Source organism: Microcaecilia unicolor, chromosome 2, assembly GCF_901765095.1.
Source record: "Microcaecilia unicolor chromosome 2, aMicUni1.1, whole genome shotgun sequence".
Classification (NCBI taxonomy): domain Eukaryota; kingdom Metazoa; phylum Chordata; class Amphibia; order Gymnophiona; family Siphonopidae; genus Microcaecilia; species Microcaecilia unicolor.
In genome coordinates this window covers 507,971,996-507,994,168 of record NC_044032.1, presented here as the reverse complement: position 1 = coordinate 507,994,168, position 22,173 = coordinate 507,971,996, and the positions used below count along the sequence as shown (strand labels likewise).

At 44.2% G+C, this 22,173-nt stretch overlaps 1 protein-coding gene across 1 annotated transcript in view; it reads left to right on the top strand.

The window, feature by feature from the left end:
* BOD1L1 (biorientation of chromosomes in cell division 1 like 1) overlaps positions 1–22,173 on the top strand; it is a 441,813-nt gene that overhangs the window by 356,336 nt on the left and 63,304 nt on the right. Inside the window, exon 18 of the mRNA XM_030191194.1 lies at positions 16,516–16,546. Within this exon, the coding sequence (XP_030047054.1) occupies positions 16,516–16,546 (31 nt within the window). The remainder of the gene's footprint in view (positions 1–16,515; positions 16,547–22,173) is intronic.

Here is a 22,173-nt window from a genome sequence, read left to right as displayed (position 1 = left end):
AACCATACATAGTTCCCTGTGAGTGAGATTGAGGTGAAGTTTGACAGGATTTCCATCCCAGTTTTCTAATGGTGGGTGATTTCTGTTTCAGCAGTGGTTAGTTTGGCCTTTTACAAACTACTTACTGACATCTGCTTGTTGGACAGTTTTACAGTATTTAGGCCTTGGCAGCCTGGACTCTATAATTCCCTATTCCTAGGGTTGCCTGGAACTGTGTTGTAGTAAGTAGGTAAGCTAGTCAGAATTTCTCATAAATTGCAGTCCTTACATTGGTTGCTTTTTGCTCAACTAATTAAATGTAAGGTCTGTGCATTGTAATGCATGACAGGGAATCTGGGTATTTGAAAGATTTGTTGCAGCAGTATTTACTCAGGTGCATGCTAAAACCACCTGGGACAAATATGGTAGTAGTTCTTGACCTGAAGATAGCAAGATCATCAGTGGGTTTTCCAGAAATATGGTGTGCTGCAGGATGTAAGCTATGGAATTCTCTATCTAACTGTGTATAATTAGATTCTAATTATTTGATATCTCAGTAAGCCTTGAAATTTTATTTTTTCATTGAAGCCCTTGGGGCATAAACATGGTTAGGTGATTATAGGGGCAGTTCTGTTTTATAATCATTTTATGTAGTTGTAATGCTGTGAGTATGACTTTTGTTTGTGTTTTTGTTATATATGTTTTATGTTGTAAGCAACCTCAAAAAATTGTATTGCTAGGAAGATTATAAATTTTGTAAATAAAATTAGCCTCCCTGTCTCTGATCTAGACAGTATCCACCACCATGTTTTACTGTATGGATGGTGTTAGGATGATGTGCAATTTATGCCTCACATATTGCGTAGCAATGAGACCAGAAAGTTCCACTTTGGTCTCATTAACATCTCCTAAATGTTTCTTTGCAATTGCAGAGCATCATATGACTATTCCCCAGCAGAGGCTTCCTTCTTGCCATCCTCCCATGTAGCCCTTGAAATTGTTGAACAGTCAACATTTTTCCAATCTTACCTAGACACCTCTATAGAAGTATGTGTTATGGTTTACTAGTAAAAAAGACCCGTTTCTGACACAAATGAAACGGGCGCTAGCAAGGTTTTCCTCGGAGTGTGTATGTTTGGGAGAGTGTATGTGAGAGTGACTGTGTGAGAGTCAGAGTGAAAGTGTGAGTGTGTGAGAGAGAGAGTGAGTCTGGGTGTGAGTGTGTTTGTGAGAGAGTGTGTGTGTGAGAATGAGAGTGTGTGCAAGTGTGTATGTGAGACACAGTGTGAGAGAGAGTGTGTGTGTGTGGGCGAGAGAGAGAGTGAGTGTGTGTGAGACACAGATTCTCTGTGAGAGTGAGTGTATGAGACCAAGCGAGTGTGTGAGTGACTGTGTGGCACATAGAGAGTGAATGTGATACAGTGTGAGACAGAGTGAGTGAGAGTCAGAAAGACATTGTATATGAGAGAGAGAGTGTGAGCCCTGCCCTCCCAATCCATGCCCATCTGTCCCCTGCCCCCTCCATTCATCCTTTTCCAGCAATTCCCCTCTCTCCCTGAGCCCTGCCCTCCCAATCCATGCCCATCTATGCTCCTCTGTCACCTGCCCCTCCATTCATCCCTATCCAGCAATTCCCCTCTCTCCCTGAGCCCTGCCCTGCAATCCATATCCATCCATGCCCATCTGTCCCCTCCATTCATCCCTATCCAGCAATTCCCCTCTCTCCCTGAGCCCTGCCCTCCCAATCCATGCCCATCCATGCTCCTCTGTCACCTGCCCCCTCCATTCATCCCTATCCAGCAATTCCACTCTCTCCCTGAGCCCTGCCCTGTAATCCATATCCATCCATGCCCATCTGTCCCCTCCATTCATCCCTATCCAGCAATTCCCCTCTCCCTGCCCTCCCAATCCATGCTCATCCATGCTCCTCTGTCCCCTGCCCCCTCCATTCATCCCTTTCCAGCAATTCCCCTCTCTCTCCCTGAGCCCTGCCCTCCCAATCCATTCCCTTCCATGCTCCTCTGTCACCTGCACCCTCCATTCATCCGTATCCAGCAATTCCCCTCTCTCCCTGAGCCCTGCCCTGCAATCCATATCCATCCATGCCCATCTGTCCCCTCCATTCATCCCTATCCAGCAATTCCCCTCTCTCCCTGAGCCCTGCCCTCCCAATCCATGCCCATCCATGCTCCTCTGTCCCCTGCCCCCTCCATTCATCCCTTTCCAGCAATTTCCCTCTCTCCCTGAGCCCTGCCCTCCCAATCCATGCCCATCCATGCTCCTCTGTCCCCTGCCGCCTCCATTCATCCTTTTCCAGCAAGTCCCCTCTCTCCCTTCCATGACCCCCCCTCACATCCATGCTCCTCTCTCTCTCCCATGTCCCAGCCTGGCCCGCCCTCTTCTCCCCCCCCTTCACATCCATGCCCCCCCCTTCGCATCCATGCTGTCGTTTCTCCCCTGCCCTCCCGCTCCCATTGTTCAACTTTACTGCCCACCCTCTTCTCTCCCCCAACATCCCTTTTTTTTTTTTTTCTTCTTTTTAAATTTACCTCCGTGGCGGTTCCGGCAGCGCAGCGTCAGGGAAGGAGGCGGCGCTCCCGACGTCTAGCCTTCCCTTCGCTGTGTTCCGCCTTCTTCTGACGTCCCTTGACGTCAGAAGAAGGCGGAACACAGCGAAGGGAAGGCTAGAGACGTCGGGAGGGCCGCCTCCTTCCCTGTCGCTGCGCTGCCGGAATTGTTTGGGTTTTTTTCCGCCCTCGACGTCATGATGTTTGACGCGAGGGCGGGGCAGAGACGACTGGCTGGCTTCACACCACGAATCCACGAACCCTACAGGGAGTGTTTGAATGGCTTCAGAAAGTTGTCTTCAGAACGTTCACGGTGCGTTTTATTATATTAGAAGATTGGATTTAATATACCGCCTTTCATTATGCAATAACAAGGTGGTGTACATAATAATCATATAAAAGAAAAATTGTAAAGGAACGCCAATAAAGAATAGGAAAGCAAAGTTTAGAATAAAGTTGGAAGTGGGTATAGGTAACAAGCCACACATAGGGGCCAATGATCAGAAGCAAACACAGGCGCTAGAGGTTATTAGCACCATACTAGCACCCACATTTGCTCCCGCCCTACGACACATGTTCTGACTGCAAGTAGCAATCAAATGAATGCAAAACTGGGCATAAGTACATAAGCGTTTGCCATACTGGGACAGATCGAAGGTCCATCAAGCCCAGTATCCTGTTTCCAACAGTGGCCAACCCAGGTCACAAGTACCTTGCAAGATACCAAACAGTAGAATACAATTTACGGTGCTTATCCCAGAAATAAGCAGCAGATTTTCCCCAAGGCCATTTTAATAACGGCTTATGGATGTTTCTTTTAGGAAGTTATCCAACCCTTTTATAAACCCCGCTAAGCTAACTTCTTTTACAACATTCTCTGGCAACGAATTCCAGAATTTAATTACACTTTGTGTGAAGAAATATTTTCTCTGATTTGTTTTGAAATTACTGCTTTGTAGCTTCATTTAATGCCCCCTAGTCCTAGTATTTTTGGAAAGAGTAAACAAGTGATTCACGTCTATCTGTTCTACTCCACTCATTATTTTATAGACCTCTATCCTATCTCCCCTCAGCCGTCTTTTCTCCAAGCTGAGGAGCCCTAACTGCTTTAGCCTTTCCTCATAGGGAAGTTTTCCCATCCCCTTTATCATTTTTGTCACCCTTCTCTGTACCTTTTCTAATTCCACTATATCTTTTTTGAGATGTGGTGACCAGAATTGCACACAGTACTTGAGGTGCAGTCGCATCATGTAGCAATATCAAAGCATTATAACATCCTTATTTTTCATTTCCATTCCTTTCCTAATAATTCCTAACATTCTATTTGCTTTCTTAGCCGCTGCTGAACACTGAGCAGAGGGTTTCAACGTATTATCAACGGTGATACCTAGATCCTTTTCCTGATCGGTGACTCCTAATGGGGAACCTGCTTGCATCATGTAGCTATAGTTCGGGTTCCTCTTTCCCCCATGCATCACTGTGCAGTTGCTCACATTAAACATCGTCTGCCATTTGGATGCCCGGTCTCCCAGTCTCGTAAGGTCCTCTTGTGGTTTTTCACAATCCTCTTGCAATTTAACAACTTTGAATAACTTTGTGTCATCAGCAAATGTAATTACCTCACTAGTTATTCTCATCTCCAGATCATTTATAAATATGTTAAAAAGCAGTGGTCCTAGTATAGACCCCTGCGGGACCCCACTATCTACCCTTCTCCATTGGGAATACTGACCATTTAGCCCTACTCGCTGTTTTCTGTCTTTTAACCAATTTTTAATCCACAATAGAACACTACCTCCTATCCCATGACTTTCCAGTTTCCTCTGGAGTCTTTCATGAGGTACTTTGTCAAATGCCTTTTGAAAATCTAGCTACATAATGTTTCCCGTCACTAAATCCATGTTGGCTTTGTCTTATTAATCCATGCTTATATATATATGCTCTGTAATTTTGTTCTTTATCATAGTCTCTACCATTTTGCCCAGCACCAACATCAGGCTCACCAGTCTATAATTTTTGGAATAACCTTTAGAATCCTTTTAAAAAATTGGTTTTACATGGGCCACCCTCCAATCTTCCAGTATCATGCTTGATTTTAAAGATAAATTACATATTACTAACAATAGTTCTGCAAGTTCATTTTTCAATTCTGTCAGTACTCTGGGATATATACCGTCCGGTCCAGGTGATTTGCTAATCTTCAATTTGAAAGTGCCCCATTGCATCTTCCAGGTTTACAAAGATTTAATTCAGTTTCTCTAACTCATCTGCATTGAATACCATTTCTGTCATTGGTATCCCTCTCATGTCTTTCTCAGTGAAGACTGAAGCAAAGAGTTCATTTCATCTCTCTGCTATGGCCTTGTCTTCCCAGAGTGCCCCTTTTACCCCTCGGTCATCTACCGGTCTAACTGATTCTTTTGCTGGCTTCTTACGTCTTATATACCTAAAAAAGTTTTTACTATGTGTCTTCACCTCCAACGCAGTCTTCTTTTCAAAGTATCTCATTGCCTTCCTTATCAGGGCTTTGCATTTGACTTGCCATTCCTTTTGCTGTTTCCTATTATTTTCATTTGGATCCTTTTTCTGAATGTTTTTTTTTTTTTTTTAGCTCTAATAGCTTCCTTCACTTCACTTTTTAAGTATGACTACTGTCATTTGGCCTTTCGTCCTTCTTTGTCAATACATGGAATATATCTGACTTGGGCTTCCAGGATGGTATTTTGAACAGCAGCCACACCTGCTGTAAATCTTTGACCTTTGCAGCTGCTCCTCTAAGTTTTTTTTTTGTTGTTGTTTTTTGTTTTTTTACCATTAGTCTCCTTTTTGAAAATTAAATGCTAATGTATTGGATTTCCTGTGCTAACTTGCTCCAGAGTTTATATCAAATCTGATCATGTCATGATCACTGTTATCAAGCGGCCCCAGCACCATTACTTCCTGCACCAGATCATGTGCGCCACTAAGGACTAGGTCTAGAATTCTTCTTCCTCTTTGTTGGCTCCTGAACCAACTGCTCCATAAAGCAGCCCTTAATTTTGTCAAGGAAGTTTACCTCCCTAGCATGCCCTGATGTTACATTTACCCAGTCAGTATCGCGGTAATTGAAATCATCCGTTATTATTGTGTTGCCCAGTTTGTTAGCCTCCCTAATTTCTGCTAACATTTCTCTGTCTGTTCATTCTGGCCAGGTGGCTGGTAGTATACTCATATCACTATCCTTTTCCCCTTTACACATGGAATTTCAATCCATAGGGATTCCAAGATATATTTTGTTTCCTACAGAATTTTCAAGCTTTTTGTTTCTTTTGATCCCAACAGGATGGGAGTCGCCATTGGGAAACGCACCATTTCAATTTGGCTGGCAGATTGCATTTCCTTCACTTATATCCAGGCTGAGCTGGCTTTGGAGGGTCATGTCATGGCTCATAACATTGGAGCCATGGCTGTTTCGGTAGTCCACTTGAGGTCAGCCTCTATTGAGGAAATTTGCAAGGCTGCGATGTGGTCTTCATACCACACATTCACGTCGGGAATGTGATATCACACTACTGCCTTGAGCAGGATACCCAACGCAGCAGTCGGTTTAGGCAGTCAGTGTTGCAGAATCTGTTTGGGGTCTGTTTGTGAGAAAATTGAAGCCTGCTTGTCCTGGGAGAAAGTGGAAATACTTACATGTAGCAGGTGTTCTCCGAGGACAGCGGGCTTGATATCCTCACAATCCCTCCCACCTCCCCTTGGAGATGTCTCCTTTGTTATTTTTACTTTATTTTTTGCTTTAGTATTAAACTGAGGAGACCATGTTCTCGCAACGGGCAGTAAGGCACTCTCGCATTAGCAGTGGATCACGGCTCGTGCTCCACAAAGCTCTATTTTTAGCTTTGGCAAAATGCTGGACCAGGCAACGCGGATCGACATCATCCACTTGTGAGAATATGAAGCTTCTGTCCACGTTGAGGCCTAGTCTCATGAAGTTTCTATGCCCATGTCCATTAAAGTAACCAGTGACTTTAAGCGCTGTTCCTGGTGCAATCTTTGCCAGAGATCATCTGATTGCACCAGGAACAGCGCTTAAAGTCACTGGCATTCCCTCTGAACCCTCCACCCCACTTGAAAGGAGAAAGTCTCCTTCGGAGAGCCTTTTGTTCCCCTCTTTTGTGAAGGAAATGGCTGTGCCTATTCCATTTCATTTGGAATTGGAGGATGAGCCTAGGGCTAAGGTGCTTGAGGTCCTAGGAAGGCTGTGACTGGCCCTCTCCATGAAGTACTGAAGGAATCCTGGATAGGAACTGGGAATCCTCTCTGTCGATCCCTGGCCTGTCCAAGAAGATCGACACAATGTATCAGATCTTCAGTACACCTGGCTTTGATAGGCCCCAGTTGCCTCACAATTCCATGGTGGTGGAGTTCTAGAGACTATACATCGGCGCCCCCAGGCAGAGTATCTAGGACCTTGGACTTTTTTGGGAGGAAGATATTCCAGGCCTCAATGCTTGTGTCCCATATACAATCTTACCAGCGCTTTATGAGCATGTACTTGTGGGACTCAATGCCCAAGCTGTTGGACTTGGCAGATTCTGTCCCACCAGAGCAGGCTGAGTCGGTACGCCAGTTGGCTAAGCAACAGAAGTTGTGTCATAAGTTCTTGGCCGGGGCACCTATGATATCTTTGACATGTTATCCAGGATCTCTGCTCAAAGTTTACCAATGCGCAGGCTCTCATGGCGGCATGTTTCTGACTTGGAACAGTCGGTTCAGCAGAGGTTGACGGATGCCCCATTCCAGGGGGATAACATTTTTGGAGAGAAGATTGAGGAGGTCACTGACCAAATCAAAAAACACACTGATACCATCTCTTCTCTCTCCCACCGGGCACGTTCTACATCAGCCTCCTCATCTAGGAGGGATTTTGGCAAGTTGAGGAGGAATGCCTTCTACCCAGAGAGATGTAGGCACGTCACCTCTTCTCTCCAACCTTTTCAGGCTCAGCCCCAATGCTCTTGTCAACAGAGTACGTCTAAGGCCCCTTCAGCTCTCCAGTTGAAGTAAGGGACGAGCTTTTGACTTGCTCCAGCAGAGCATAGCTGCTGTAAAAGTGTCCGTCCCGGACGACTGCCAGTCGGGGGGAGGCTGAAGTTTTTCTACGAAAGGGGGCCACTTTTAACCTCCGACCGGTGGGCTCTTCAAATAATCCATCTCGGATACGCCCTCAGTTGGCTTCAGAAAACTCCAAATTAGCCACTGAGAGTTCATTACTTCAGCTCTCAGCAGAAGCCGGTACTTGCAGAGGAATTCTCTGCCCTTCTTATGGCCCATACGGTCAAGCCTGTTCCACCAGGGGAAGAAGGGCAGGGATTCTATTCCATGTACTTCCTCATGCATTGGCTACAGAGACCACCAGATTGTCTACCGAGAGTGCATCAATTCAGCTCTCAGCACAAGCAGATACTTCCAGAGAAACTCTCCAAAGAAGGGCAGGGATTCTATTCCAGGTACTTCCTTATGCATTGGCCACAGAGACCACCAGATTGCCCACCGAGAGTGCATCAATTCAGCTCTCAGCACAAGCAGATACTTCCAGAGAAACTCTCCGCTCTTCTCAAGGCCCATGTGGTCGAACTCATTCCACTAGGGGAATAAGGGAAGAGATTCTATTCCAGGTACTTCCTTGTGCAAATGAAAACAGGGAGAATGCGTCCTATCCTAGATCTAAGGGCCCTGAACAAATTCCTGGTCAAAAAAAAGTTCATGATGGTTTCCTTGGGCACCCTTCTACCCATGATTCAGGAAAATGATTGGCTATGCTCTCTGGGCTTGAAGGACATATACAGTCACATCCCGATACTTCCAGCCCACCAGAAGTATCAGATTTCGGCTAGGAACACATCACTGCCAGTACCACTTGTTGCTTTTTGTCCTTGCATCAGCTCCCAGGGTATTTACCAAATGTCTGGCAGTAGTAGCAGCTTTGCCGCGCAGACTTGGAGTCCACATGTTCCCTTACCTCGACGATTGGCTGGTGTCCATGCGGAGAACTATTCAGGTGCTAGAGCTACTGGGGTTCATTATAAACTACCCCAAGTCCCATCTTCACCCTGCTCAGCAATTGAAATTCATTGGAGCCCTGCTCGATACACAGCAGGTTGGAGCATTTCTCCCAAGACAATGAGCAGACACTCTAGTTGCTCTGGCTTCTCAGGTTCGAGCCTTGCAGCAGATCACAGCTTGTCAGATGTTGAGGTTGTTGGGCCACATGGCTTCCACAGTTTGTGACAGTCATGACATGCTTTCATATGAGATCCACCCAATGGACCCTAGCCTCCCAGTGGTGTCATGCTGTGGGAGATCTAGCAGATGTCATCAGAGTGCTTCCAGAGCTTCTTCGCTCTCTGCTCTGGTAGACTATTCGATCCAATTTGACTTTGGGACTACCATTCCAAATTCCTCAGCGTTAGAAAGCTCTGATGATGGTTGGGGAGCTCATGTAGATGAGCTTTCACGCTCAAGGAGCCTGGTCCCTCCAGGAAACAGGTCTTCAGGTCAATCTTCTGGAGTTCCAGGTGATCTGGAGGGCTCTAAAGTCGGATGTCCAACCAAATTGTGCTTATTCAAACAGACAACCAGGTTGCAATGTATTACACCAACAAGCAAGGGGGCACTGGATCACACCCTCTATGTCAGGAGGATGTCCAGATGTGGCGCTGGACTCGCCAACAAGGCATGTTCCTTTGGGCCACTTATGTGGTGGGCAAAAACAACAGTCTGGCCGTCAGACTAAGAAGGGTTATGCAACCGCACGAGTGGTCCCTCAGCACTGGTGTGTTACCCATGAGAACTTCCTAGTGTGGGGCACCCCCTCGGTAGATCTCTTTGCCACTCAGCTGAATCACAAAGTCCCTCAGTTCTGTTCCAGACTTCAGACTTATGACAGATTAGCATCAGATGCCTTCCTCATGCATTTGGGGATAGTCTTCTGTATGCATATTCTTGCAGTCCTCTTGTGGGAAAGACTTTGCTGAAACTTAAGCAAGATCTCAGGACAATGATCTAGATTGCACCATACTGGCCATGGCAGATCTGGTTCCCTTTTCTTCTAGAGTTATCCTCCGAAGAACCATGAAGGATAAAGCTGAACTGCTTAACAATTATTTTAGCTCTGTGTTCACGAATGAAAGATCGGGGGTAGGGCTGCAGAAAGCAAAGGCTAAAGGGGATGGATGTATGGTAGACCAAGACCCGTTTACGGAGGACTGCGTGAGGCGCTTGCCAAACTAAAAGTAGACAGCGCGATGGGGCCTGATGGGATACACCCGAGGGTGCTTAAGAAACTCTGAGAAGTTCTGTCGGCTCCGCTGACGGACCTCTTCAATGCTTCCTTAAAAACTGGAGTGGTCCCGGTGGCCTGGAGAAGGGTGGATGTGGTTCCTTTGCACAAGAGTGGAAGTAAGGAGGAGGTTGGGAATTACAGACCTGTCAGTATGACCTTGGTGGTGAGTAAGCTAATGGAAATGCTTCTAAAGAGGAGGACTGTGAGATATCTTGAACTACATGGAATGCAGGACCCGAGGCAGCATGGCTTCCACTAGTGGCAGGTTGTGTCAGACGAATCTGACTGTCTTCTTCGACTGGGTGACCAAACAGTTGGATGTGGGAGGGGCGCTTGATGTGGTATACTTGGATTTCAGCAAAGCCTTTGACACGGTTCTGCACAGGTGACTGATAAATAAATTGAGAGCCCTCGGTATGGGACCTAGAGTAACTGATTGGGTTAAAAATTGGTTGAATGGTAGGAGACAGAGGGTAGTGGTAAATGGAGCTTGCTCTGAAGAAAAGGATGTCAGTGGAGTACCGCAGGGATCGGTCCTAGGGCAGGCTCTTTTTAACGTCTTTGTGAGCGATATTGCGGAAGGGCTTTCTGGTAAGGTTTGTCTCTTTGCGGATGATACTAAACTCTGCAACAGGGTGGACACCCTGAAGGATGTGAATGACATGAGGAAGGACCTAGCGAAGCTGGAGGAATGGACCGATATTTGGCAACTAAGGTTTAATCCCCAAAAATGCAGGGTCATGCACTTGGGTCGCAAAAATCCGAGGGAACGGTACAGTATAGGGGGCAAAGTGCTTCAGTGTGTGAAGGAAGAGCAGGACTTGGGGGTGATTGTGTTTGATGACCTTAAAGCTTCCAAACAGGTAGAAAAAGTGATGGTCAAAGCCAGAAGGATGCTTGGGTGCATAAAGAGAGGCATGACCAGCAGGAAAATGAAGTTCCGTTGTATAAGTCTCTAGTGAGGCCCTATTTGGAGTACTGCGTGCAGTTCTGGAGACCACACCTATGGAAAGATATAAACAGGATGGAGTCGGTCCAGAGGGCAGCTACGAAATTAGTAAGCGGTCTTGAATGCAAAAATTATAGGGACAGGCTTATGAACCTCAACATGTATATGCTGGGAGAGAGGAGACATGATAGAAACGTTTAAATATCTCAAGGGCTTTTATGTACAGGAAGAGAGCCTTTTTCAAATGAAGGAGAGCTCTAGAATGAGGGGGCATATGACAAAGTTAAGGGGGAATAGGCTTAGGAGTAACTTAAGTATTATTTCACAAAAGGGTGATGGAGGCGTGGAATGGCATCCCGGTGGAGGTGGTGGAGTCGAGGACTGTTCCAGAATTTAAAAAGGCATGGGATAAGCATTTGGGATCGCTTAGGAACAGGAAGAATTAGGGGTTACAGAGGATGGGCAGACTGGATGGGTCATATTGCCTTTATCTGCCGTCATGTTTCTATGTTTCTATTGGAGTGTTTTCTGACCCTCATGCAGAATGAGGGATCTCTTCTGCATCCCAACCTTCAGTCTCTGGCCCTCATGGGCCTGGTTGTTGAGAGCCTAGAATTTTGCTTCTTTAGGTCTGTCAGAGGGTGTCTCCCGGGTCTTGCTGGCTTCCAGGAAAGATCCTACTAAGATGTGTTATTTTTTCAAATGGAGGAGGTTTGCTATCTGCAGTGAGAGCAAGGCCCTAGATCCTGTTTCCTGCCCTTTATAGACCCTGCTTGAATATCTTCCACACCTCTCTGAGTCTGGTCTCAAGACCAAATCCGTAAGGTTTCACCTCAGTGCAATTAGTGCTTATCACCGTGTAGAGGTTAAGCCCGTCTCTGTACAGCCTCTAGTTCACTTCATGAGAGGTTTGCTTTTGTCAAAGCCCCCTGTCAAACCTCTGCCTGTGACATGGGACCTCAGTGTCGTTCTCACCCAGCTGGTGAAAACTCCTTTTGAGCCACTGAATTCCTTCCATCTGAAGTACTTGACCTGGAAAGTCATATTTTTGGTGGCTCTAGTATTGAATGCACCTTATACAAAGTTTCATCATAACAGAGTAGTCCTCCAACTCACACTAAGTTCCTACTGAAGGTTGTGTCGGAGTTCCATCTGAACCAGTCGATTGTCTTGCCAACATTCTTTCCCTGACCTCATGCCCATCTTGGCGAAAGCACTTTGCACACCTTGGACTGCAAGCGAGCATTGGCCTACTACATGGAGCGGACAAGGCCCCACAGACATTCTGCCCTGCTTTTTATTTCTTTTGATCCCAATAGGATGAAGATTGCCATTGGGGAAGTGCACATTCTCTAATTGGCTGGCAGATTGCATTTTGTTCACTTATGCCCAGGCTGGGCTGACCCTAGAAGTGTCATGTCAAGGCTCACAGTGTCAGAGCCATGGATACGGTCAGCCTTCATTGAAGAAATTGCAAGGCTACAACATGGTCTTCAGTCCACACATTCACATCTTATTACTGCATTGAGCAGGATACCCAAAGCGACAGTCGGCTTGAGCAGTCAGTACTGCAGAATCTGTTTGGGGTCTAGAATCCGACTCCACCACCCTAGGCCTGTTTTTTTCTGTCCCCGGCTGCACGCTCACTCAGTTGTATATAGTTTCAGGTTAATCTGCGTTATGTCGTCACCATTGCAAGGCCAAATTGACCTATGTTTGTTGTTTTCGGTGAGCCTGGATGCTAGGGATACCCCAATTGTGAGAATTAATGTCCTGCTTGTCCTCGGAGAAAGCGAAGATACTTACCTGTAGCAGTTATTCTCCGAGAACAGCATGCCTTATATTCTCACAAACTATTCCACCTCCCCTAGGAGTTGTCTCCTATTTTTTAGTTTTATTTTTTATGCTGTAGTATTTAACTGTGTTAACCGTGCCCTCGCAGGAGGCGGGACGGCACTTGCGCATGCGTGATGGAGCGTGTCTCATGCTCCACAAAGCTCTGTAAAGCTTGTTATAAGCACCGGACTGGGCAACACAGCGCCGCATTATCCAGTTGTGACAATATAAGGCTTGCTGTCGTCACAGAATACCTGCTACAGGTAAGTATCTTTGCTTTATTGACAGAACTCATAATAAAAAGTGGATTGTGTTTACGAAACATAAAGATCGTTAAGATCAAAAACATTCTAAAACATTTCTGTGTAGGGCTGTTCTTACTCTAACGCTTTGCACATTTAAATATTTTGAAAATGTGTAACAATAAGTACATAAGCACATCAGAATTTCTATACTGGGAAAGACCAAAGGTCCATTAAGCCCAGCATCCTGTTTCCAAAAGTGGCCAATCCAGGTCACAAATACCTGGCAAGATCCCAAAAAAGTACAATACATTTTATACTACTTATCCCAGAACTAAGCAGTGGATTTTCTCCAAGTCCATTTTAATAAATAGAATAAATAACAACAATAAATACAATGCATGAAATAGTATATCTGTTTTGTGTATTTCTTTGGAACATAGGAATAATTTATTAACTCGGCTTTCACAAGTCCAAATAACGTATCGAACATAAATGGATCAATAGAAATTCAGTTATCCAAAATATCTTGTTATCAAAACCATCTCAACAGTGTATGCACAACTTTGTAGGCCTAACATCAGCTCTTCCACTCATTTGATGAGGCCATTGATTACTCTGTTGGCCATCTTTGGCTATGATAAAAGTGGTGGTTGCACATAACTTGAAAATTACAGTTTATTTTATTTGCTATACCACTTAACAAACTTTTGTTAGAGCTCAGCAGTGTATATCATATAACAAAGAGAAAATAATAATAATCAGAAAAGGAACGCCATTAAAAGATAGGACAGAATCAAACATAACAAGGTCATTCATCAGTCACAACAGCAATAAAGCTGATCCTGATTACCAATTTTTAGAAGACACAGTTGTATTAGCAGTTCAGAAAATATCAGGTGAAGGACCAGAACAAGAGGAAGAAGCAAAACTTGAAGGAAAAGGTCATTCTTATGCTGAAGCTTCAGCATTTGAAATCGTTTTGATGGTGTTTAAAAGTTAAGAGGAGGGCAGTCCAGTATAGCTTCTGATCTTTTATTCAATGAGCCAAGCAAAGAAACACTGTCATTCTGATTGTTTAAATATTAGCTGGATAAATATTTATGGAATTTAATTGTTTATAAAATTAATATGGATAAACAGGAGCTTGCCTACAGAAAATTACCTGGATGAAGAGATAGCTGGGGAGAAAAGGTGCACACAGGCTTTTATTCTGAAATCCCTGCGTGTAACTTTCATTGGGTACATTTGCACCTGAATTTAAGTATAGCATCAAAACTCTTTAAATGACTCTTTATTGAATTCTCCTTGTATGTTTAAAAAATCACACATTTTCTGCCTTTTACAAATGGTCCTTATTAGCCTTGCTAGTCCATAGTTCTATTGAACAAGATGAGCACTCTGTGTAGTGGAGAACCCTCTTAGCATACTGTGTTCCCATACAAAGGGGTTTTAGTCTTCAGGAAATGTCATATATTCCTGAGGCAATTCACTCTGAACTACAGTGGTGGAAATAAGTATTTGATCCCTTGCTGATTTTGTAAGTTTGCCCACTGACAAAGACATGAGCAGCCCATAATTGAAGGGTAGGTTATTGGTAACAGTGAGAGATAGCACATCACAAATTAAATCCGGAAAATCACATTGTGGAAAGTATATGAATTTATTTGCATTCTGCAGAGGGAAATAAGTATTTGATCCCCCACCAACCAGTAAGAGATCTGGCCCCTACAGACCAGGTAGATGCTCCAAATCAACTCGTTACCTGCATGACAGACAGCTGTCGGCAATGGTCACCTGTATGAAAGACACCTGTCCACAGACTCAGTGAATCAGTCAGACTCTAACCTCTACAAAATGGCCAAGAGCAAGGAGCTGTCTAAGGATGTCAGGGACAAGATCATACACCTGCACAAGGCTGGAATGGGCTACAAAACCATCAGTAAGACGCTGGGCGAGAAGGAGACAACTGTTGGTGCCATAGTAAGAAAATGGAAGAAGTACAAAATGACTGTCAATCGACAAAGATCTGGGGCTCCACGCAAAATCTCACCTCGTGGGGTATCCTTGATCATGAGGAAGGTTAGAAATCAGCCTACAACTACAAGGGGGGAACTTGTCAATGATGTCAAGGCAGCTGGGACCACTGTCACCACGAAAACCATTGGTAACACATTACGACATAACGGATTGCAATCCTGCAGTGCCCGCAAGGTCCCCCTGCTCCGGAAGGCACATGTGACGGCCCGTCTGAAGTTTGCCAGTGAACACCTGGATGATGCCGAGAGTGATTGGGAGAAGGTGCTGTGGTCAGATGAGACAAAAATTGAGCTCTTTGGCATGAACTCAACTCGCCGTGTTTGGAGGAAGAGAAATGCTGCCTATGACCCAAAGAACACCGTCCCCACTGTCAAGCATGGAGGTGGAAATGTTATGTTTTGGGGGTGTTTCTCTGCTAAGGGCACAGGACTACTTCACCGCATCAATGGGAGAATGGATGGGGCCATGTACCGTACAATTCTGAGTGACAACCTCCTTCCCTCCGCCAGGGCCTTAAAAATGGGTCGTGGCTGGGTCTTCCAGCACGACAATGACCCAAAACATACAGCCAAGACAACAAAGGAGTGGCTCAGGAAGAAGCACATTAGGGTCATGGAGTGGCCTAGCCAGTCACCAGACCTTAATCCCATTGAAAACTTATGGAGGGAGCTGAAGCTGCGAGTTGCCAAGCGACAGCCCAGAACTCTTAATGATTTAGAGATGATCTGCAAAGAGGAGTGGACCAAAATTCCTCCTGACATGTGTGCAAACCTCATCATCAACTACAGAAGACGTCTGACCGCTGTGCTTGCCAACAAGGGTTTTGCCACCAAGTATTAGGTCTTGTTTGCCAGAGGGATTAAATACTTATTTCCCTCTGCAGAATGCAAATAAATTCATATACTTTCCACAATGTGATTTTCCGGATTTAATTTGTGATGTGCTATCTCTCACTGTTACCAATAACCTACCCTTCAATTATGGGCTGCTCATGTCTTTGTCAGTGGGCAAACTTACAAAATCAGCAAGGGATCAAATACTTATTTCCACCACTGTATATGTATCAAAGAGGAACATTTAAATTAAAGTCTTAGTTGTTAGAATTTAGATTACACAAAGATTTCCTATGAGAGGTGTAGATGTAATGACAGGTAGCAACCTTAAATTGTATTAGTTTGTTAATAACATATGATTTGAATAAACATACAAGTGTGAAGTTTAATATTATTCTTATTCTATATTTTGTTCCATTTCAAGCAAAGAACCAAGTACCCTGTGGTGTGTGAGAAATCAATTTAAAACTGCTGTTGACATTTGCATATTAAACATGATAATTTGTTTGAATGAAAACCTCTTAAGTATTTTGAGTCTGGGAAATAAATTGATCTATGTTCTAAAAAATAGCTCATAAACTAACTGTCGGTGGCATACATTATAATTGTCTATAGTTGTTCAAGGCTAAATACCATAAATGTCATATGATCTTGAATATCATTTTGGTTCAATAGTGAATAAGAGTATCACCTCTTTGTTTGCATGTCTTATTGTTTATTGGTGATTTTGTTTTCATTGTAGGTGATACAGCAACAGTCTGAATCCACTACTGGTAAGGATAACATTGAGCAATGTAGCTCTGAAAACATCGAATCACCCTATAATTCAAATTCTGGTACTCCTCTCATGAGATGTAGCACAAACAAATTTTTGGCACCAGTAAGTTCATTCCATTGACTTGAGCTTATAAGAATCGTTCTCCATGAGTCCCAAGGCGTTATCGAATGTTGGGGATACATTAACATTAAGAATGAACATAGAAAACGACGGCAGATAAAGGCCATATGGCCCATCTATATCATCATCTATCTCTTCCTCCCACTAAGAGATCCCACATTCCTGTCCCAAGCATTTTTGAATTCAGATACAGTCCTCATCTCTGCCACCTCCACTGGGAGGTCGCTCCACTCATCCACCACCCTTTTCGTAAAGAAGCATTTCCTTAGATTATTTCTTTTTTTTTTTTTTTTATTTGCATTTAAAATATTACAACTCACAAAAGAGATGATAAGAAACTTACAGAAAATTGTTAACAATAATGTCTTATTTAGACAAAAGGGAAAAAAAGAAAAATTACACTTCGACCAAAAAGAATTATTTATAATATGATCCAAGAATTAAAGAAATAAAAAAATATAGTTTAGTACATAAAGACTAATCGAAAAAGAAAACTGTGTCTATTGCTCTCCAATACTTCTTCTCTAGCCTACCTTATGCAGTGTGAGTCTGGGATTCAACTAATACCACTGGTTCCTCTCTAGCTAGTAAGAATTCCTCTAATTGTTTTGGTTCAAAAAATTGAAATTGTTTGGATTGATATAGTACACAACAGATACATGGAAATTTCAAAATAAAATTAGAACCAAGAGCCAGGGTCCTTGCTCTAAAAGCTAGGAAAGCCCTGCGTCTTTTCTGCGTTTCCCTAGAAAGATCAGGATAAACTCGAATTTTAGAACCAAAAAATAGGGAGTCCAAATGTCTAAAGGAAAGTTTTTGTACTGCATTCCTGTCCATTTCAAAGGCAAAAGTCACCACCATAGTGGTTTTTTGGGTAATGACTTCCAGCGATGACTCTAGGAACGCAGTCAAGTTCATAACTTCTCCTGCTTGTGGATGGCAAACTTGTTCATCTCTCTTTTTGTTAAATTGCAAGTATTGTGCTCGCACAATAGGGGGAAGTGATTCACTCGGCATTCCCAGAGTTTCCACTAAATATTTCTTCACCATTTCAACTGATGATATTAATGGGGAACGTGGAAAATTTGTTAATCTCAAATTTAATTTCCTTGCTTGATTTTCCAAATATTCCAAGCGACGAAAAATATAGTTCCGGTCTCTAATTGTAGCTTGACCAAGAGTTTCTAAAGTCTGTAACTTCGTCCCCATTTGATCTAATTGAGAAGCTTGTTTGGTGGTTCTCTGATCCTGTGAAAGGACAGCTTCAGAAAGAACTTTAATTTCAAGTGCATTTTTTTCAGTCACTTTTGAGAGAGAGGAATAAAGTGAGTAAGTTAAATCCCAGAGTGACTCCATGGTCACCACAGCCGGTTTTTCCACATTTCCCAACATGAAGACAGGAGGTGGAGCACTTAGAATTTGGGTCAGAGTACTCACTGTTTGTAAAGGCAATCTAAATAAATCGTCTCCTACTGACTCCATTCTAGGCAAATCCAAGTGAGCGGGCTGGCTCCCTCCCTGTAGTTCTGTATTGCCTCTTGGGCTCCGTATTACAGGGCCAAGCTCCGCTCTACTTCCTCCTGGCTGAGGGGGGGCTATGCGTTGTACGGGGCTTAAGGAAACCCCGTTTACACTGCCGTCAGACGCCATCGCGGCCGCTCCGGTAGAAGGAGAAGAAGTTTGTCTTGGGATAGTTGTCCACCCAAATTGCTCCACCGTCGGCTGCAATTGAGGATTAGGTCCGGTGCTGGCTGAGGGAGTCTCCCGCACTTTACCTCTCCGCTTCCCCATACTCGTGGGATTTGCAGAGAACCTCGCAGCGTGGGATTCAAGAGAAACTTGAGGTACGTCTTTAGCAATTGACGTTCATGCGGCCATCTTGGATCTACTAGCTCCTTAGATTATTTCTGAGTCTATTCCCTTTTAATTTCATTTTGTGCCCTATTATTCCAGAGCTTCCTTTCTGTTGAGAGAGTCTTGCCTCTTGTGCATTTATGCCACATAGATATTTAAATGTCTCAATCGTGTCTCTTCTCTCTCATTTTTTTCCAAAATATACATATTGATATCTATGATTCTGTCTTTAAATGCTTTATGATGAAGACCACAGACCATTTTAGTGACTGCCCTCTAGACTGACTGACTATATCTTTTTGAAGGTGCTGTCTCCAGAATTGTACACAGTGCTCTAAATACAGAAGCACTGTCACCTCCTTTTTCCTGTTGGTCATTCGTCTCCCTGTACACTCAAACATCTTTCTGGCTTTGGCCATCGCCTTTTCTACCTGTTTGGCCACCTTAAGATTGATCACCCCCCCCCCCCCCCCCAAAGTCCTGTTCTTCTTTCGAGCATAGATGTACCTCACCACCACCACCAAAATGGTATTGCTCCCTTGAGTTTCTGTAGCTCAAGTTTATGACCCTGCATTTTTTAGCATTAAGTTTCTGGACCATTCTAACTTTGCCAGATCCCTCCTCATGCTATCCACTCCATCAGGGGTGTCTACCCTATTACAGAGTTTTGTGTCATCCACAAAGAGGCAAGTCTTACCCAACAGCCCTTCCACAATATTACTTACAAATACATTCAAAAGACCTGGGCCAAGGTTTCTTTTCCTCAGAGTGAAGTCCATTTACCACTACCCTCTGTCTCCTTCCTCTTAACCACTTTTCAGTCCAGACCAATGGCACTCAGTTATCAGTCACCTATGTGGAACTGTGTCAAAGGCTTTACTAAAATATAAGTACACTACATCTAGCGCTCCCCCACTAAATCTAATTGTTTGATCACCTAGTCAAAGAAGTTAATCAGATTAGTCAGAAAAAGACCTTCCTGTAGTAAAACTACTCTGCCTCGGGTCCTACAATCCATTTGATTCCAGAAATCTCTCTATCCTTTGTTTTAGAAGCGTTTCCATTTATTTACTTACCACAAAGGTAAGACTAACTGGCCTTAATTCTCAACCTTCTTACTTTCACTTTTATGGAGAGGGACCACATCCACCCTTCTCCAGGCCTCTGGGACCACTCCCAAGACTAGATAAGTATTGAAAAGGTCAGACAGCAAAGCTGCCAGAATATCTCTAATTTCCTTCAGTACCCTCAGATTTATCTCATCTTGTCCCATTACTTTGTCTACCTTTAGTTTTAGCCAGCTCCTCACAAACACAGTCTTCTGAAATTTGGTCAAGTCTTTTCTTATTAACATTTGTCTTCTGCAGTCCTACGCCCAGCCCTTCACACATTGATCACCCTCCACACTGAGCATCAATGAAGACCATTGGGAACGCTTATCATCCGAGTCCCACCTGAAGAAGAGAGGAATTATCCTTGGCTTCAAAGACACTGAGGACACATGAAGCCAAAAACTGAGCAGAGGCCAGTGCTGATCAACATCTTACCTCATAGGAGTATGGCACCAAGGTCACCAGTGTCTTCAAAACATCCTCTAACACTCACCCTTCCCAGTATCAGAGATGAGACATCAGCCTCTAAGAGCTCAAGATATGGATTTCAGTACTCCTCAAGTGACTCAGGAGGATGTAGCTACTCCTACTGTATTAACCATGCCTTTGTCAATGGCAGCCTTGCTGATGTGCTGTGCCACAGAGAGAATCTCTTTGGAGATAAGATTGAGTAGTCTGCTACCCTCACGAAGCAGCCCATTTAAGACCATTTCCAGTCCCACTTCCAACCCTTTTTCTCTTCTCCCCCCACCGCCCCCATCTCCTTTCAGAGCCCCCAATGTATGTCTCCTTCTGAAGTTGCAGCACTACCCCTTTCTTCAGTCCCATCTCCTCAGCGTCCTGTTACTCTCCCTTCACTCATCAGTGACCTGGTCTTTTAACTTTCTTGCCTCAGCGTCCCTTTTGAGCACTGTTCGATACCTCAATCCTTCCTCCTCGCCTCTTGATACGTGGCCTGCCACCTCTTCAGTCGCTTTTTCCCCCTCCCTCTCCCCTCTTTTGTTACCCCTTCTCCATTCTAGCCTCACCCTCGGCGTCCTCCCCCTTTCTAGAAACATGCCCTAGTATGCCCTCTTCTCAAGAACCCCTTCATGATCCTTCTGCCCTCTCGAACTTGCATCCCATCTCTCTCCTCTCATTTTTCTCTAAAATTCTTGAAAAAATTATCCTTCTTCAATTTAAGATTTCCTCGAAACCACTAATGTCCATCTCCCTTTGTGATCTGGTTTCTGTCGTCAACATAGTACCAAAACTCTTCTTCTGTCCCTCCAGGGTTGTATTCGGATCTCGTTGGACCAACATCACTCAGTAGTTGTAATATCACTAGATCTCTCTTCTGCCTTCAATATGATTGATCACTCCCTGCTTATCTATTGCCTGCATGCAATAGGCATCCACGAAACTGTTCTCTCGTAGTTCTCTAACTTTCTTTCTGGTCGTACATGTCAACTTTTGCAAGGTTCAACGTTGTTTCACACATATCCTCAAGGTTCTATTCTTTTCCTCACCCTCTTTAACCTTTTTCTTTCCCCTCTGCTTACTTTATTCAGGATCAAGGTTGCACTCCCTTTTGCCACGCAAACAACATCCAAATCCTTTGTCGAATCTCTGACCCCTCAGCTCCCCTCACAACTCTCAATAACTGTCTCCACCATGTCTCCTGGTTAAAGGATAACTGCCTCTTTGTTAACACTTCTAACCCTGTTTCGTCCTTACCTCCACCCTCCATCAGTGACCATCCCCTTTCTTTCTCTGACACAGTCAAAATCCTTGGAGTAAGATTAGACTCCAAGATCACCTTCACTAATCACATCAGCGCCGTTGTCCATTCCTCCTCAGGTACGCTCACTCTGCCACATTCTTGATCAGGCTCTCATTTGCTCCCTTCTCCTTTCTGTTGTCCTTTCACACCTAGATTACTGTAATTCCCTATTTGCTGACCTCCCCCTCACTCCATCAAACATCTGTAATTGATGCAATCTACAGTAGTTAAGCTTTTGCATCACTTGCATCACTGTCATCACTTTGACCCCCCCCCCCCCCCCCTTTCACCTGGAACACTGACTTCCCTTTTTGGCCAGGATAAAGTTCAAGATCTTATGCCTTGTTTTCAAATCCTTTCTCCCCTCTGCTCCAGCTTATCTTCATTCATCCCTGCTCCCGTATGCTCCCTCACATCTCCTTCACTCCTCCAAAGCCAGCTTTCTCGCAGTTCCAACCTTCCTGCCTTCCATATGACCATCTCTTGCCAAACCTCTTTCATTTTCCTTGGCCCTTCACTTTGGAATGCTCTTTCACCCCCACCTCTATCAGGAAGCCTCCTACTCCAAGTTTAAATCTCTATTGAAAACTCATCTTTTCTCTGAAGCTTTTGGAACCTCCTGCACTTAGTCCTTCCCTCCCCTGATGTGTCTCTCCACTTTATTACTCTTTTATTATTGTAAACTGCACAGTAGCCAGTTTTGGGCCTTGTGCAATATATCAAGCCTTTGAAATAAATAAAATAATTTAGTAAGGTATCAAAGTGGAGGGCAAA